A 16,050-nucleotide genomic window follows, 5' to 3' on the forward strand; every position below is an offset into this window, starting at 1 on the left:
GACTTGTTACCCGAAATCCAGGAAAGAGCTCGGATCAGGGAAGAAGCTCTAAAACGCCGAATGGCTTCCAGATATAATCAAAAGGTAGTACCGAGAAGTTTTGCAGAGAATGATCTCATCCTAATCCAGAATGATATCGGAACAACTCGACCAGGAGAAGGAAAGCTGGCAGCAAACTGGAAAGGACCCTACCGAGTTGTAGAAGTACTTGGAAAGGGCTACTACAGACTGTCTGAACTTGATGGGCGAGAGCTTCCCAGGTCATGGCACGCCTGCAACCTAAGAAGGTACTACAGTTAGAAGAGATAAAAGATCTCATCATTGGATGCACTCTTTTTCCTGAAAAGGTTTTTTAATGAGGCACCAAGTTGAGACTCAGACAATCCCATATGTATATATTTGCATTTTTCCTTTAAATAAAATATATTTTAGACATTCTACAAAGATTCCAAGACGCATTAATCTGAAGCATTCATCGTCCGATTATAAAGCAACAGATCGGTAGAAAGTGAAAAACAATTTCACTACACGATCACGATAAAGACAACCGTCCGATAAAGGTGAAAACGCGATTCACCCAAAGGACGATCTAGAGATGACAACCACTTTCTACAAATCGGCAAAGATGAACACAGAATAATGTAAGAAGTTATCGAAAGTGATCCAAAAAAAGAACCTGACGAGGTCTTACGGATTGCTAAAATAATAACTTAAAAACTGGCCGACGTTGAGAAGTCGGACCAAGTCAACCCAAGTTATAAGTAAACCCTGGAAAGAGGTCTGGCCAACCCTATTAAAGAGGATTACTTTAACTTAGAAGGGCTCGACATGACAAAGTCAGCCCAAAATGAAAAGTTATAAAAGTAATCCAAATGGAAAGTCATCCAAGTAGTCCCTGAAAGAGACCTGACAAAGATCCAAGAAAGAGGACTACAAATAACCTAAAGGAGACCGATATAACCAAGTCGGACTCCTACAACTGGAAAGTCATCAAAGCAATCCCTGAAAGAGACCTGACAAAGATCCAAGAAAGAGGATTACAAAAATAAATTAAAGGAGACCGAGATAATAAGATCGGACTCCTACTACTAAAAAATTTATGAAAAGTAATCCCGGGAAGATACCCGACAAAATCCAGGAAAGAGATTACAAAAATAGCTTAGAAAAAGGACTGCGAAAACAACTCGGAGGACTAACTTGAAGAAATCGGTTACAAATCGTCAGAAATACAAGCCGGAGCAAGAACGAACCAAAATTCAAGTTAGACCTACCTAGTCACATCCACAAAGTTATAAAATCCTCGGAGGCCACCAAAACCTATCTCAAAAAAGCTAAAGCATGCTACCATTTGTTTTTCATAAAAAACAAAAGTTGCTAGGCAAGCAACGGAAGAGTGTCAGCAATTAACAAAACATAAAGAGTTTAAAAAGGCCCACAAGCCGGGCCAACTATATATCCAAAATAAAGTTAAACCTAAGAGTCAGAAGATTTCTTAGCAGCATCGGGCTGAGGAGACGGAGGCCGAGTTTGGAGAGGAACGGCATCTACAGTACCGTCATCCTGGTTCAAGATCTGGCAGTCGGGGTCAGAAGCGGGAGGACCAACCTCGGCAGGGACAGCAGAAGTCAACACCTTGGTAGAGGCTACAGGAGGAGGATCGACATCATCCTCATCCTCGTCGTCAGGGACAACCTTGCCATCCCTGACAACGTTCTCCAAGATAAATAGGGTCAGGTCGGCCTCGGGAGCAATAACCCGAACTTGTTCCTTCAAGTTCTCATAGGCAGCAGTTACACTGCCAACAAGATGACCTTGGAGTTCGGAATAATTAGCCCGGGCATTCTCCAACTCTCCTCTCAGACGCAACACCTCCCGGTAAGACGTCACATAGCTGTCCTTATGTCTCATAGCCGTGTCCTCGGCCAGCCTCAAAGAAGCAGCCAGAGAAGTGGAGCTAGACTTCTCATTCTCCAAGTCCTTCTCCAACTTGGCCACCTTCACTTCCAGCTCCTCCTTCAAGCCCTTCATCCGATCGAACTCCTGTTTGGCCTCCTCCATAAAAGCCTTAGTAGCATGGAGAGGAAGACTTTGAGCAGTTCGATACAGGGCCACTCCCATGTGTGCCAACTTGATATCACTCCGGGTAATATAATCAAAATGATGGAGAAGCGACACGTCGTCCATTGAAAGAGCACCATAAGGGCCGATTTGTTGGTCTACAAACTCAACCGCATCAAAGTCAGGAGCATCGAGGTTGAAAGGCTCAATTGTTTTTTGCTTTTTACTAGGAGGGGCACCAGAAGCCGCAACAGAAGATTGTGAAGGATCAACCAGACGGACCCGAGGAGTAGGAATTGCTTTCCTCGGCCCGGGAGAACTCGGTATAGGAGGTTTAACTGGAGGCTGAGAAGATCCCTCTCCGGCCGCCTTGGCCGAGATGTTTAAAGCAGCGGGCGCCTTCTTCGCCTTCTTATAGGCCCTCATAGAATCATTATTCTTCGACATCTCTGAAAAACACAAAAGTCAAAGACAAGTTACAACACAGGAAAAAACAAAGCTCGGGAGCAAGTATAAAAACAAATCAGACAGTACCCAAAGCAGCCCGAACCAAAGATGGATCACTCAAAAATCTCTTCGTGTCCAGATGGGGTGGCTTCCCCACAAATCTTCAAGAACAACTACAAAGGCCCGCTCAACCTCACTAAGCATTTCCCATGTGTAACGTGGCACCCTTACATTCTTTTGCCACTCCAGAGGAAAAGTAGGTTCATCATTTTCATCAAGAAAAAAGGGGTGAACCCCCTCAATGGCATGGACTCGGAAGAAATAGTTCTTAAAATCTTTAAACGACTCATCATACATGGCAAAAACTTTGTGCCCCTGGGCCGACCTGAAAGAAACCCAGGAAGCTTTCTTTTTGGAGGAACCTCTGGGTTTGGCCGAGACAAAAAGATAAAGGAAAAGAGTTTCAGAAGGTGTCATGTCCAACTCTTGGCAAAGAAGTTGAAATATTTTGATAAAACCCCAGGAATTCGGATGAAGCTGGGACGGAGCAATGTTACAGGACCACAACAAGTCAGTTTCAAAAGCAGTAAAGGGGAAAGTAACGTTTAACTGGCTGAAGAAGTATTCATAAGCATAGAAGGAGGGACGCTCCCCCTCGACAGAAGTTGGAAAACAAACTCTCTCATCGGAATCAGGAGCAACAAGTTCATAATCCCCCTCGCGGGCACTGTTACCACAAATCCTATGGCGCTTCCTCAGCTCTGCACAAAATTCAGCATCCACAATAGAAACACACAACAAAACGAGGGAGTCCAGCCAATCGGACATCTGCTCGGGAACTCTGAAAGACATCTCTACAATGTTATTGCGAGAAGACATGAGGTCAACTAAATCCTACAAAAAGAAAAAGAAGAATGGATTACTCGAAAACATCTCGGACAGAGGGCAAAACATCTCGACGGGCGGATAAACAAAAAGGGAAAACCCCAAGACTCAAGACAAAAGATCTTGAGGCATCCCTTGGAGGCAGTAAACAAGCGAGGTTTTCAAGTTATTTCTACGGCCTACATCCCAGCACTCATCAAAATAAAATCCAGAAAGAAAACAAAAGAAAGCGAAAATGCAAAAAGATTCACCCTCATACAGTTTTCTACAGTTTAGCAAAAATGGCCAAGCGGAAAGGCGCAAACTTTTTTCGAAATCAAGCAAAAAGCAAGCACCAACACCGAGCATACCAAACAGAAATCATCAAAGACACCAGCCTTTTTTCCAGAATCAAACGCATTATCATCAAAAGCACAAAACGAGAGATAACATGCAGAAGCCCTAAGCACATTAAAGCAATAGGAAAGGCAAAAAAGATTCAAAGCACGCATTACGACTGTAACCAGGCACAGTAGAAGCAGAAAGATCCAAACTTCCCTCAAAGCAAAACCGCAACTTAAATCACAAAAAGCCAAAGCAGCGAAAGAGAAAGAAAATACGAATGGAACTCACCTGGAGAAAAGAAAAGCTTCAAAGGAAAGAAGGAGATGTAAGTTGTCCCGAGAATCGCCAAGTGACGCCGCAACGCAGGAAAAGAAGAAACGTAGGCGAAAAACAGAGAACGAGAAAAACGGAGGAAAATGGTGAAGAATTTACGAAAGAGCAAAGAAGAGAAACCGTCTCTAAGTTTTCAAAAATCAAAATAAAGAGCCAAAGGAAAAACGGAGCAATTAATGCTAATTAAATAGGGTATTAAACCCTCGCACGTTCCCCAGGACAAAGCGCTAATACAAAAGCGCGCGCTTCTAGAGAAAAACGTTCTACATTCAAAAAGCTTCTGCAAAGGAATCGAAAAAATGCTTGAGTTTGGCTTCACTAAAGAAGGACCGAAGTCAAGAACTCGACCTCAAAAAGAAGACCGAGCTCAAGCAGGGGTACTGTTCATACCCTGGGTCGAGCTATCCGAACCGGGATGTTCAGTAGCAAAGCGACCGACCTGTTCAGGTCAAACGGACCGACTTCTTTACGAAGAACTCGGCCAAATCAACAGGAAAGCCCAGTAAAGGGCCCAAATAGAGGAACACGGCCCAGATCCCAAAGGCAATCCAAGCCTATAGAGATAAAGGCAGTTCCCTTGAAGATAAGCTGACTTCACTCGAAATAAGATAAGATAAGATAAGATAACTAACTTATCTTATCAGAAAGGTCAACCCACACTACTATAAATACACTGGAGCACCCAGGTATAACTCATACTCTGATTCTACATAAAAACCTGCTTAATACCCGTGCTAACTTAAGCATCGGAGTCTCTTACAGGTACCCCCACCCTCCGGTGGCCAAGGATCAGCAGTGCAGCAGGTCCAACAAGTCGAACACAACAGCTCCGGCCGCCACCAGCCATCCGGACACATCATCTCCGACCAGTACCAAAGATCTCATCCGAGATTGACCTCCAGTTTCAGGTAACCCTCGGAACAACTGTATAATTTTTGCAGGTGCGCAGGAAGAAGAGATTTATCAACTCATTCAGATTCTAAATAAATATACCAAAGCATCAGGCCAGAGAATCAACACTGAGAAGTCTGGGTTGATATTTGGTAATCAAGTATCTATTCAAAGGAGGGTTAATATAGAGGAGATCACCGGAATGGCATCGTGGGAGGATCCTGGGAGATACCTAGGGTTACCAGCGAGATGGGGCAGGTCCAAAAATAAGGCCTTAGAATGGATAAAGGAGAAGATACTAGATAAGATGCAAGGATGGAAAGAGAAACTATTAAATCAAGCAGGAAAGGAGGTTTTGATAAAGGCGGTAATACAAGCGATTCCAACCTACGCTATGAATGTCATCAAATTTCCCAAATCTTTTTGCAAAAGTATTGAAGCAGCAATTGCGAGGTTCTGGTGGACAAATAATAGAAAGGAAAGGTCCATTCATTAGAAAGGGTGGTCAAATTTGACAAAGTGCAAATTAAATGGAGGATTGGGGTTTAAGGATGTAGAATGCCAAAACATCGCGCACTTGGCGAAACAAGCATGGAGATTACTAAAGGAGGAGGACGCAATCTGGGCTAAGACACTAAAGGCCATTTATTATCAAATTGTAGCCTGTGGGACGCCGAAGAAGGAAGGAACGCGTCATGGATATGGAAGAGCTTGTTGGAAGGGAGAGACTTCCTTAGAAGGAGAGGTAGATGGAGCGTAGGGAGTGGAATAGAGATTGACATTTGGAAAGACAATTGGGTGATGGGAATGGACAAGCTGGGGAGACATGGCGAAGGGCAACCCAGAAGGGTTAGCGAGTTGATAAAAGAGGGTGAGGGTTGGGACGCGAACAGAATTCAGGAGTTATTTCCGGAGAACATAGCTGATTTAATTAAAAGAACACCCATAAGTTTGATTAACAAGAAAGATCATTTTATATGGCCGGATAGATTGGATGGACAATATTCAGTGAAATCTGGATACTATTCTACGAAGGTGGAGAAAGATACAAAGGAGGAGATAAAACAAAGCAAAGCCTCAACAAGTCAGAATTTTAGGGAGGTGTGGGAAACTATTTGGGGATTACCAGTGCCACAAAAGGTAAAGATGTTCTTTTGGAAAGCAGCTCATAATATATTGCCAGTGAACGTTAATTTGTATCAGCGTAGATGCGTAGTTAAACCATCATGCAGCATATGTCAGGCTGAGAACGAAACAGTTGAACATGCATTACTATTGTGTCCGTGGACTAGGGCAGTTTGGTTCGGTTCTAGCCTTCAAATTGCGCCTACAGCCAATAATGTTTCATCTTTCGAGAAATGGATGATGGATACAGTTCGGAAGATAAAGAGCGGGACAGGGAAGGAACAGGACAGAATATTGTGTAAACTGGGAAGTGTTTGTTGGTGCATATGGAAAGCAAGGAATCAGCACATTTACCAGCAAATAAGAAACAATCCAAAACAGGCAATTATCAACGCAGAACAGCTAGCAACTAATTATCACAATACAACAAGGAGTCGCAGCACAGACAACACATCAAGAGCAGATAGGAGTAGTGAAAGTAAGAGGATTACCTGGAGGCCCCCGCCACAAAACAGGCTGAAGGCGAATACTGACACGACTTTCCATAGGGAATCTGGCATCGCAGCTGCAGCAGTCGTCGTCAGAGATTGGCAGGGAAAGATCATTACTGGAACAACATCAAGGTTCATCATAAATTCAGCAATAGCAGCAGAGGCTCAGGCATATAGAGAGGCACTTATTCTGATTAGGAATTTACAAATGGACAACTGCTTAATTGAAACTGACTGTTTACCTTTGGTTCAAGCCATCAAGGCTAGAATGCCGATAGCAGAAGCGGATGCTATCATCAGAGACATTTTCCAGCTGCTGGACGAGGCTCCGGACGTGGGAGCTACCTGGACTCCAAGGGAAGGCAATAATGTAGCTCACCAACTGGCAGCAATGGCAGCAGGAAATGAAATCAGGAGGCAGTGGATATTTGATCCTCCTAATCAAATCAGGAACACAATCAGAACAGAAGCTGGATTCGCAACTCATCAGCACAATCAGCAGATTCATAAACAATTAAAAGGGGTCTCAGGTCCTACTAACCATCAAGGGTACCAATTAGAAAATGGGTTACATGAGAGGGAGGAAACGAAGATTCAGGATAACCAACAAGCTGAAGTGAGGATGCAGCAAAGATCCACCGCGGTGCTCCAGCCAGCCTCAGAGAACAGCAACCACAAACTCGATTCAGGGAGAGGAGTATACAGAGGGATCGTTGACGGATCCAGAGCTGCACAATCGAGTGCGAGACAGAGGATCAGCGGCGAGGTAAACATGATCGAAGAAGGAACTTCCTCATGACGGATCCACTACCAGGGGCGTCAACAGCGGCGGTCGGCGATGGGTGGCAGAAGTGGAGATCCCATGCTGACTACGGGCATATGCAGATCGATGATGTACGAACGCTGCAGTCTTCAGATTCATGCATCAACTCCTTCAGCCCGCAATGGAGATCCCGGCGATATTGGCAACCACAATCAAAGAGCGTTGAATAACATGAGTTCCATCCTTAGAAGCGGGCACTAACTGCGTCGGGTCGGGCACCGGCAGACCGGATCTTTGTCTTATTTTATGGAATAAGAAAAAGCATATAAATGAATAACAATAAGCAAATTAAGTAAAAAAAGCCTAGTTTAGAAGTCTTTAACTATACTAATTAGACAAATATTTTGGGCTAGACCTATATTTTATGAGGGAGCTAGGTCATACATTTAAATACAAGCAATATTCATCACTCATTCCTTAGCTTTAGCAACTTATATAAATTTGGAAGAGTTAACACAGGATCTCCTCGAATGAACTAATCAATCCTATTGATAGATTTAACATAGAATTGGATCATTTCAATTTTTTTTTCACTTGAGAGGATAAAAATGTAATTTCTTAAAATAGTGAAACAATACATTTGCGTATTGAATTTGGAAACAATATATTTGCGTAATATTGGGGATCAAACAATTTACTAACGTAAATTGCCCGAAAAATAATGTTGTTTAGAATGTTGAGTATTTAAAATTGATTAAGTAGAATTAAAGTTTTGAATGTAAATTTTACTAGAATATATATTCATATTTCATTTCATTTTATTATAGTGAATCTGTTTCTGTAATTATGTATTAAGTTAGGAGCTTAATCTAATCTTTAGTTAGTTATAAATATTGAACATATTTAAAGGAAAAAAGTACTATACGTTCACAGAGAGTATAAATTTTTTTAGTATTATCATTGACCATCCCTTTTTTTTTCAATCTAAATTCTAAACAATAGAAATTCATTCAATTTTTGAGAGATTCTATTATCTAGTATCTATTGTTTAACAACAATTCATTCATTTTTTTTTTATCTCTTTTTCTTTAATTATTTTATGATAATAAATTAACCTAAAGAAAAGAAATTTCTTTGACATCTACTATCTAGAGTGTATATAAGAATTTTTCTCAATTTTCTTATACTACTTCATTTTGCATTATAGTTCCAACTCTACCCTCCTTGCATTTAATTACAGAAATGTCTTCTGAGTTCCCAAACAATCAAACGTCAATTTTCATACACTGCCCTTCCAAGTTTCAAAGTGCAGACCGGTAACAATTTCAGTATTCACTCTTACAAAAGAAGAAAAGCATGCTTCTTCTCTTCATCTTCCTCTGTTCCTCGTTCACAGTGACGTTGCTCCAATTTTTTCAGCTTCAGACACCGAAAAGCCAATAACTTTTTCGAATCCCACTTCCCTTTTTCTCCGAAGTTCGAACTTTTCGCCCTTGTTATGTCAGTTCAACCAAAAACCGAACCTGGGTCACCCCCCCATTCTCTCATCAACCAGTAACAAAAGCTTGGAGACGATGAGCATTCCTGAGCTCATTCAAATTCTTCGAGTTAAGTGGCAAAAAGAGGATTATGACAGAGTTGAAGAGGTTTTGGTAGAAAGAGAGGGAAAACTTAAAACCAAGGCTGGTCAACTTGAAGAGAAGTTTCAGCTTCAGAGTCTAGCAAGGATTGATGCTGAGGATAAATTGAAGAAGAAAGAGCAACAGTGTGAGAAGGTACAGGGGCTTTATGAGACGTTATTTAAAGGAGTGAAGGAAAGTGGGTTGGACAAGGCAACCATTGAGAATTTGAGGAAGAAGAACAAAGAGTTAGAGTGCGAGAATCTTAAGTTGTTGGAGTTGAAGAAGAAATGTGAGGTTAATGGCAATGCTGTTGATGAATTAAGGAAGAAAGTGGCCCAGTTAGAGGCTGAAAAAAAAGAATAATTTGGATACCATTACTGAGTTGAATGATAAGAATGGGAAGTTGGTGGACGAGAAATTGAAGGCTGATTTTAAGTTTTTGGAATTGCTTGATAGGGTTGTGAAATTGGAGGAAAGTACAAAGCTTTTGATGAGTAATGCTTCTTTTGATGGAGAGCATGATATTAATGAAGTTGATGATCCTGGTTTTCCTTCTAAAGTCAAAGAAGAAGTGAAGGAGTTCAATGATGAAGTTAATGATGGTTCTCTACCTTTGCAACACACAGATTTTCATCAATCTTATGGTGCTGCAGCTGGTATTGAAATTCTACTTCAAATTCTCTTATGACTAAATCAATTAGTAATGTCCATTTTTTTATTGGTAGTACTCTGAAAATATTACTTTATAGTGATCTTTGCATTAATTATATAATTTTGTCAGGTTTTCAGGTGTGTAGGTCATGATTATGTTTGATTGAGTCTTAAGAGCAATATATTAGTCTCAACACATTGAACTAGTATTTTGGAAGCTGCATTAACAGAACATGTTCCCTTTTATATATATTTTAAATAACTTTTGAAAGAATGGGGAAATTTCTTCTAGTGATTTTACATTTTACTATATGACACAAATTGACAACATAAATTCAATACAGAATTCAATTTACTTTGAAATCAAATTGTCATAGACTCATAGTGCTTATTGAAGTTTATCAGGCTGTTGCTTCCACAAGTATTAAGTTCATAACTACCAAGCTTACCAAACAAAAATATGTGAATAGGATAAGGTTGATTATTTGTGCTATGTAAATAGAATATTGTTCCAATTTACTCTCTTTGATGTTCACTTCTTGTCTTGATTAGGAAAATCTTAATTACATGAGATTTGTGGGTATTAGAAAATTCTAAAATACTATTGTTGAAATTTTCTTTACCATTGTTGAGTAGATAAGTAAATTGATCAATTTATACAAGCAAGATCACAGAGTTTCCTATTGTATATGTTATCCAAACTTGTTGAATGCATTATTCTTATACCATAGAATTTCAATTACATGAAATGCTTGAGATTGACTTTACCTAAAAAATGTTGCAATAACTATAGATATATATTTCATTCGGTTATCCAATCTAGAATTCTTCAATTTCCATATCTTTGATGCAGCTGAGGGAGGATCCAAATTGCAAAATATCATTGAGATCAGTGACAGCGAACATGATGATGATGATATCCCTATTTCACGAGTAACGCAAGCAAAAACTACTGAATCACGCAAAAGAAAGCTCCCATTCTCACAATCTTGTTCTGACAGTAGGAGTAGGAGTGGTAGTTTTGGTTAACTCAGGTACATAGGTCCTGCATTATTAGACTCCTTTCTTAGGTATAAATATAATTGTTCCTATACACATTCAAGTCAAATATGGTTCTAAACTTCTAACTTATCCTTTCATGGATTGAAAACAATGATGTGCAGATTGCTCTCTTTACTCTAATACATGGAAGTTTATGTTAGTTCTTAGTATTGAAAACAGTAGCACTCATTGTATAATAATGTATATAGTATTGGTTGATATGGTAATGTTTTTTGTATGTTATTTCTCTTTCATTTTCTGAATTTTAGAAAGTGACATAATACAAATTTGTGCTCTTTTTTTTTTTGTTTAGATGGATTGGACTTTCTCCAATCCTAGGCATTATTACATTACAAACTATCCACTCACACACCCATAATTTTTAAGGGTTCTTATCCACCACTTGCCATTACTAAGGTTCGCACATATTAAGAAATGCAACATATTAAGAAGCATGCTAATGTATCAGCTCAACTAAACCTGAGTTGCATACAAATTTGTGTGTGTTTTTTTTATGTACTTCGCAAATTTGTGCTTAATTTTGTTAGGTTGAATGATTTGGACTGAAATTTATGTTGGAAGCCCAACTCCTTAAGGAAAATCCATTCAACTAATTAACCGGGTTTGAAACGTGGGCCTAACCATGGAGTGAAATATAAGAACCCATAGTAATTTAGGACCAAAAACTAAAAAAATAATAACAAGAGTTAATTTATCGGAATTTAGTGCTAATAACAGAATTAATTTTGGTGATCCATTTAATCTCCAATTCCACAAGTTAATGACTAATTCTTCACAAATTAGAACTTCATTAAAAATTTACTATTGACTAATGAATTACTGTATTTATAAGATGAGATTCAAACACATGTTTGTTTAAGCAAAATTCAAGTTGTCTGTTGTTGTTGTTGACCAGTTAACACTTGCCAGTTGCCACCAAAGTTAACATGTGCATTTACACTATGTTTAGTTTAAAGGAAAATAAAAAGAAAGAAAAGTGGTGGAAGGAAAATGAGTAGAAAATTTTATTTTCTTTATTTTCTTTCCTCTTATATATATATATATATATATATATATATATATATATATATATATATATATATATATATATATATATATATATATATATATATATATATATATATATATAGGGCAAGTTACTTAGTGGTGACTCTCCACGGTTTATGCATGCCATCTCTCCTTAGTAAACCGTGGTGACCTACCACGGTTTACACTCAATATCTTTTGGCCATAATCCACTGGGACCTGCCACGGTTTATGCACGTTTTGAAACCGTGGTGGGTTGCCACGGATTACATAAAAATAGCTTTTTGCACATGCAGGTAACAAGAACCAGTTTTGCACATTTGGGTAAATATTTTCTCTATTCTATTTATTTAAGTAACTTGCCCTATATATATATATACAGAGGATTGATTCACATCTAAGATAAATATTGATTCACATCTAAGATAAATAAAAAATAAAATCACATCATCTATATAATTCATGATACATATATTGAAGAATTCATATATAGTCTTTACTTGTTCATATATGAATGACTATATATTAACCCATCGAAACACAAAGAGAAAAAGTTAGGGAATATAATTAATTTTTTGCCACCTCATTCCTATTATATTTAACTAGTAGTATATCCTGTCACACATAAATAGTATATTTCTTTCATTGTATGTAAAATATTAAAATTATGGTATATTAATAATTAAAAAAAGTTGAAGTAGCAAATATTTAGAAAGAGGAAAATAATGATTCCAACAATATAATAATGGATGGAATAAAGGTTAAGAGGCACATGCATATTGGATGGGTGTGATATATATGCGGGGACATGGATATTGTTCTACAAATAGGGCGTTGCTTAGAAGTAGTTGGTATAGACTAAGGAGAAAGAAAAAGAAAAATGAAATACTCACTTAAAATGCCATTTTCGGATACTTTGATTATCAACAATATTTTTTTTATTCAATTGGCAATTTTACTATGGTGGTACAGGGTGATCAGCAGAGCATATAAAAGTTGGACTGCCCCGTAACATGTTTCATTTTGTCAGGTTTGTCTATTCTTTATTGGCTTCTTGACAAAAATCATATCATAATTTGATTTATTTTAATTTTTTTTTCATACCACATAGAAGAGGTGGCAAAAAATTTATTGTCTAAACTTTCTCGATGCTTTAGCAGTTAACTTTTGGTTGGATATTATTTTTTAATTTATCAAATGTATTTATTAATAGTTATTTTTCTACTTTTTATCCTTTATCAATTTATAACTTTATATTGATAAATCATATAATCTTATATAATAAATATTTTTTTAATTTCATAAGAAAAATTGTATTTTAGCTAGCATTAAAAGTGATTTGTACTAGAATAATAGTCATTCATGACTTACGCACAAAATTAAGGCGAATAATAATATATTATAACGATGATTTAATAATATAAATCTGTATGTTTTATCTTTTATTTTTTTATCAATCACTTTAAGAATAAAAGATATTTGTTCTTTAAATTAATTTTCAAACAAAATTTTTAATCAAATTTGTATTTCAAAAATTTTAAATTAATCACATTAGTCTTTCAATCCTAATTAATGGCTAGCATGACAAATTTATAAAATTAGATGAAATTAACACAAAATTAAAAGATTTCAATTCCTCAAAATCTCTCTAATTTGGGACTGATTTGATTTAATTGGATAAATTTATCAACTTGGCAACAATTAGAATTGCTAAGTGTGTCTTGTGATCAATATGATATCATTTAATATGCCGCATTAGCAAATTTTGAAACCATAAGCAATAAAAATAACAAGAATTAATGTGACTAACTTAAAATTTTTGAAAAACGAATTTGGTTAAAACATCTTTGGAAAACCAATTTGAACAATGAATAATCTTTTAAAGACGAATTTGACTATTTACTCACCAGTCACCGCTTTAAATACTAAAAATAAATGTATAAAAAAAAATACAAAAGTAATGCATATATTAAAAACTAAGTAAATAAAATCGAACCCATTATTTTCTGCAAGGTCTACTATCACTAACTAGTCTAGACTTTGGAGATAAGTGTTTTTTAACTTTTAGCAACAATAGGGGGATTAAATTGAGCCTGAGCCAAAATAGTGTAATGTCTTCCTCCTATACTTCAAACCTATCAAACGACTCGCCTGAGCTCTCCGGTTACCAGAGCATATTTACGGTGCTGGGATAAGATTGATGCTACTTGAACTGCACTTAGAATTGATGCTAAGTCCTTGTTAGGGTGTTCCTGTTGTTGTATAGATTCAAGCAGAATTGTCTGCAAGATTTGCAGGGGATCCCCGTGGCTCACAACCAAAATGGCACAACTGCAGGATATGGCAAGAAAACGTAAAAGCTGATAGAATACGGAGGAGGACAACACATCTATATACAATTCTCGAGAAGCAAAGTATTAGTTTGTAACTGTCCATTTAGATCACAATTAGGACAGTGTATTGGCATTTCAAAGTGTGTCTTAAGTCTTTTGGCAGCAACTAGGGAATATGCTCAGGGATCCAATAGATTTGTTGTTGAACTTATATTATATGCGCTACAAATTTCATGAATAGTGTAAGACTTCCTAATGAAGATTAAGATAAGAATCATTACCCTTCATATTCTGATTCCATAATTGTCACCGCTCTTGTAAGTCTACAGGCAACATCCTTGACACTTTCTCCTCCTTCTTGCCCAACAAGTGGATCCTTTTCATCCATTTTCCAAATCTCTGCATACTGTTGATGATGGAAACAGTAATCAATGAGTTGCTTTGGCGCACCAGAATATCTAAACGGTGGTGCTGCGTGACATGTTCTGAATATTTCATCTATATGTATATACTAATGATGAAACATGATGCAGAGTATAGAACAAATTTTCTTCAATTGGCAATTTTACTATGGTGGTACGGAGTGTTCAGCAGAGCATATAAAAGTTCCGTTAAACATCTCACTTACCTTATCATGTGAAAGAAGTTCAAATGAAGGACCAAAATAGCGCTCACGGAGATCTTCCACCATCTGCACATTAAAATGGACTTCAAAATGGACTTCAAGTGTCAACTGATAAATCAAAACAGATGTAGGTGAAAGAGAATAAAAAATTGGACCTGAGTGACTAACCTTGCACTGTGGGCCTTCAAAAGGAAGATTGAGCGCAGCTGCAACAACTTGAGCCGTGTGTTTTGTTCTTGAAAATGGAGAATAGCAAATGCGTACATTGGCAAGTGGTATATTATTTGCTTCCAGCTCCTGTCCACATGAATTAGACTTAGAATAGTTGTAACTTGATGCATATGGGGTAGTGTGGAATTTTCGAAATAGAATCGGATCAAATAATAAAGCAATGATAAAAATGAAATTGAATGGCAGGATACTACTGTAGACCTACCAACCTGTTGGAAAAGTTTTGCAGCTACGTGTGCTTGTTCAATTCCCTCGGTAGCCAATTGGAATTCAGGGCGCGTACCGTTTTCCTGCGATGAGAAGAATCAATGAGTAAAACAGGACAAGTCAACATATATGGTATAAAGAATGAATGAATGAATGGGATCAAACCATGGAGGAAACAATGAGACCCTGTTCGTTGGGAATGCTTTTGCCATGCCTCAAAACCCAGTAACTGTTCTTTGTCAAATTTACACCTACCATTCTTTGATTACCCTAAACCACCCTAATTCTTTTCTTTTATATCGAAATAAGAATCATTCTAACTAACAACTTAACCACTACTCGTGCCATCAAACTAGATTAATCCATTTATTCGTCGTAAATACACAAATTTTCTCCAAAAAAATTAAGTCCGGTTAAATTTTACTCAATCTGATCAGATCTTACTGAATATGGTTAGCTAATTAGGCTTGTCTGTTCAACCAAACCTGTCAACTATTTATTTTTTACTTTTTAGTTTTTTATTTATCCTTTTGGCATTTATAAGTTCTTAATTGAAGTAAATTATTTTTAATGGTAAAAAAATATAAAATTTAGGTATAAAATCAGGCTATTTTTTTAGTAATAGAGAATGAGTTGTGCTCAACTATAGATTAATAGTGTGTTTCTTATTAATATAGAGATTTTTTTTTTTAAATTCTAAATTGTAAATCTAAAGCTTAGATTTGGCTAGCATGAAAAGATCGAATGTCCAATTTGTAACAAAATGAATTTAATTTTGGGAAAAATAAAATTGAGTCTTCAATTTGTACTGGGTAATTTTTTTTATTTTAAAGAGAAAACAAATTGGTAGGTAAGTTTTGTAAAAAAAAAATTCAGAAAATCCAAACCTAAAATTATAAGTAGATTTTGTGAAAAAAAAATAAAATTTAAAAAACTTAAATCGAAGAGTTCGATTAGTGGTTTTCTAGATCTGACC

The 16,050-nt window shown here is 37.1% G+C and overlaps 2 protein-coding genes across 2 annotated transcripts; one reads left to right on the plus strand and one right to left on the minus strand.

Annotated features, from left to right (window-relative positions):
- On the plus strand, positions 8,504-10,892 carry LOC107608216. The gene is made up of 2 exons (XM_016310077.2): positions 8,504-9,595; positions 10,444-10,892. Exons 1-2 carry the CDS (start codon positions 9,430-9,432, stop codon positions 10,617-10,619), a joined length of 342 nt encoding a protein of 113 aa, XP_016165563.1. The 5' UTR covers positions 8,504-9,429; the 3' UTR covers positions 10,620-10,892.
- Positions 13,619-15,488, minus strand: LOC107608000. The gene is made up of 6 exons (XM_016309893.2): positions 15,240-15,488; positions 15,077-15,157; positions 14,805-14,933; positions 14,640-14,702; positions 14,293-14,417; positions 13,619-14,009 (listed from the first exon to the last, which is right to left on the minus strand). Exons 1-6 carry the CDS (start codon positions 15,330-15,332, stop codon positions 13,817-13,819), a joined length of 684 nt encoding a protein of 227 aa, XP_016165379.1. The 5' UTR covers positions 15,333-15,488; the 3' UTR covers positions 13,619-13,816.

This window comes from Arachis ipaensis, chromosome B07 (assembly GCF_000816755.2).
Source record: "Arachis ipaensis cultivar K30076 chromosome B07, Araip1.1, whole genome shotgun sequence".
NCBI classification, from domain to species: Eukaryota; Viridiplantae; Streptophyta; class Magnoliopsida; order Fabales; family Fabaceae; genus Arachis; species Arachis ipaensis.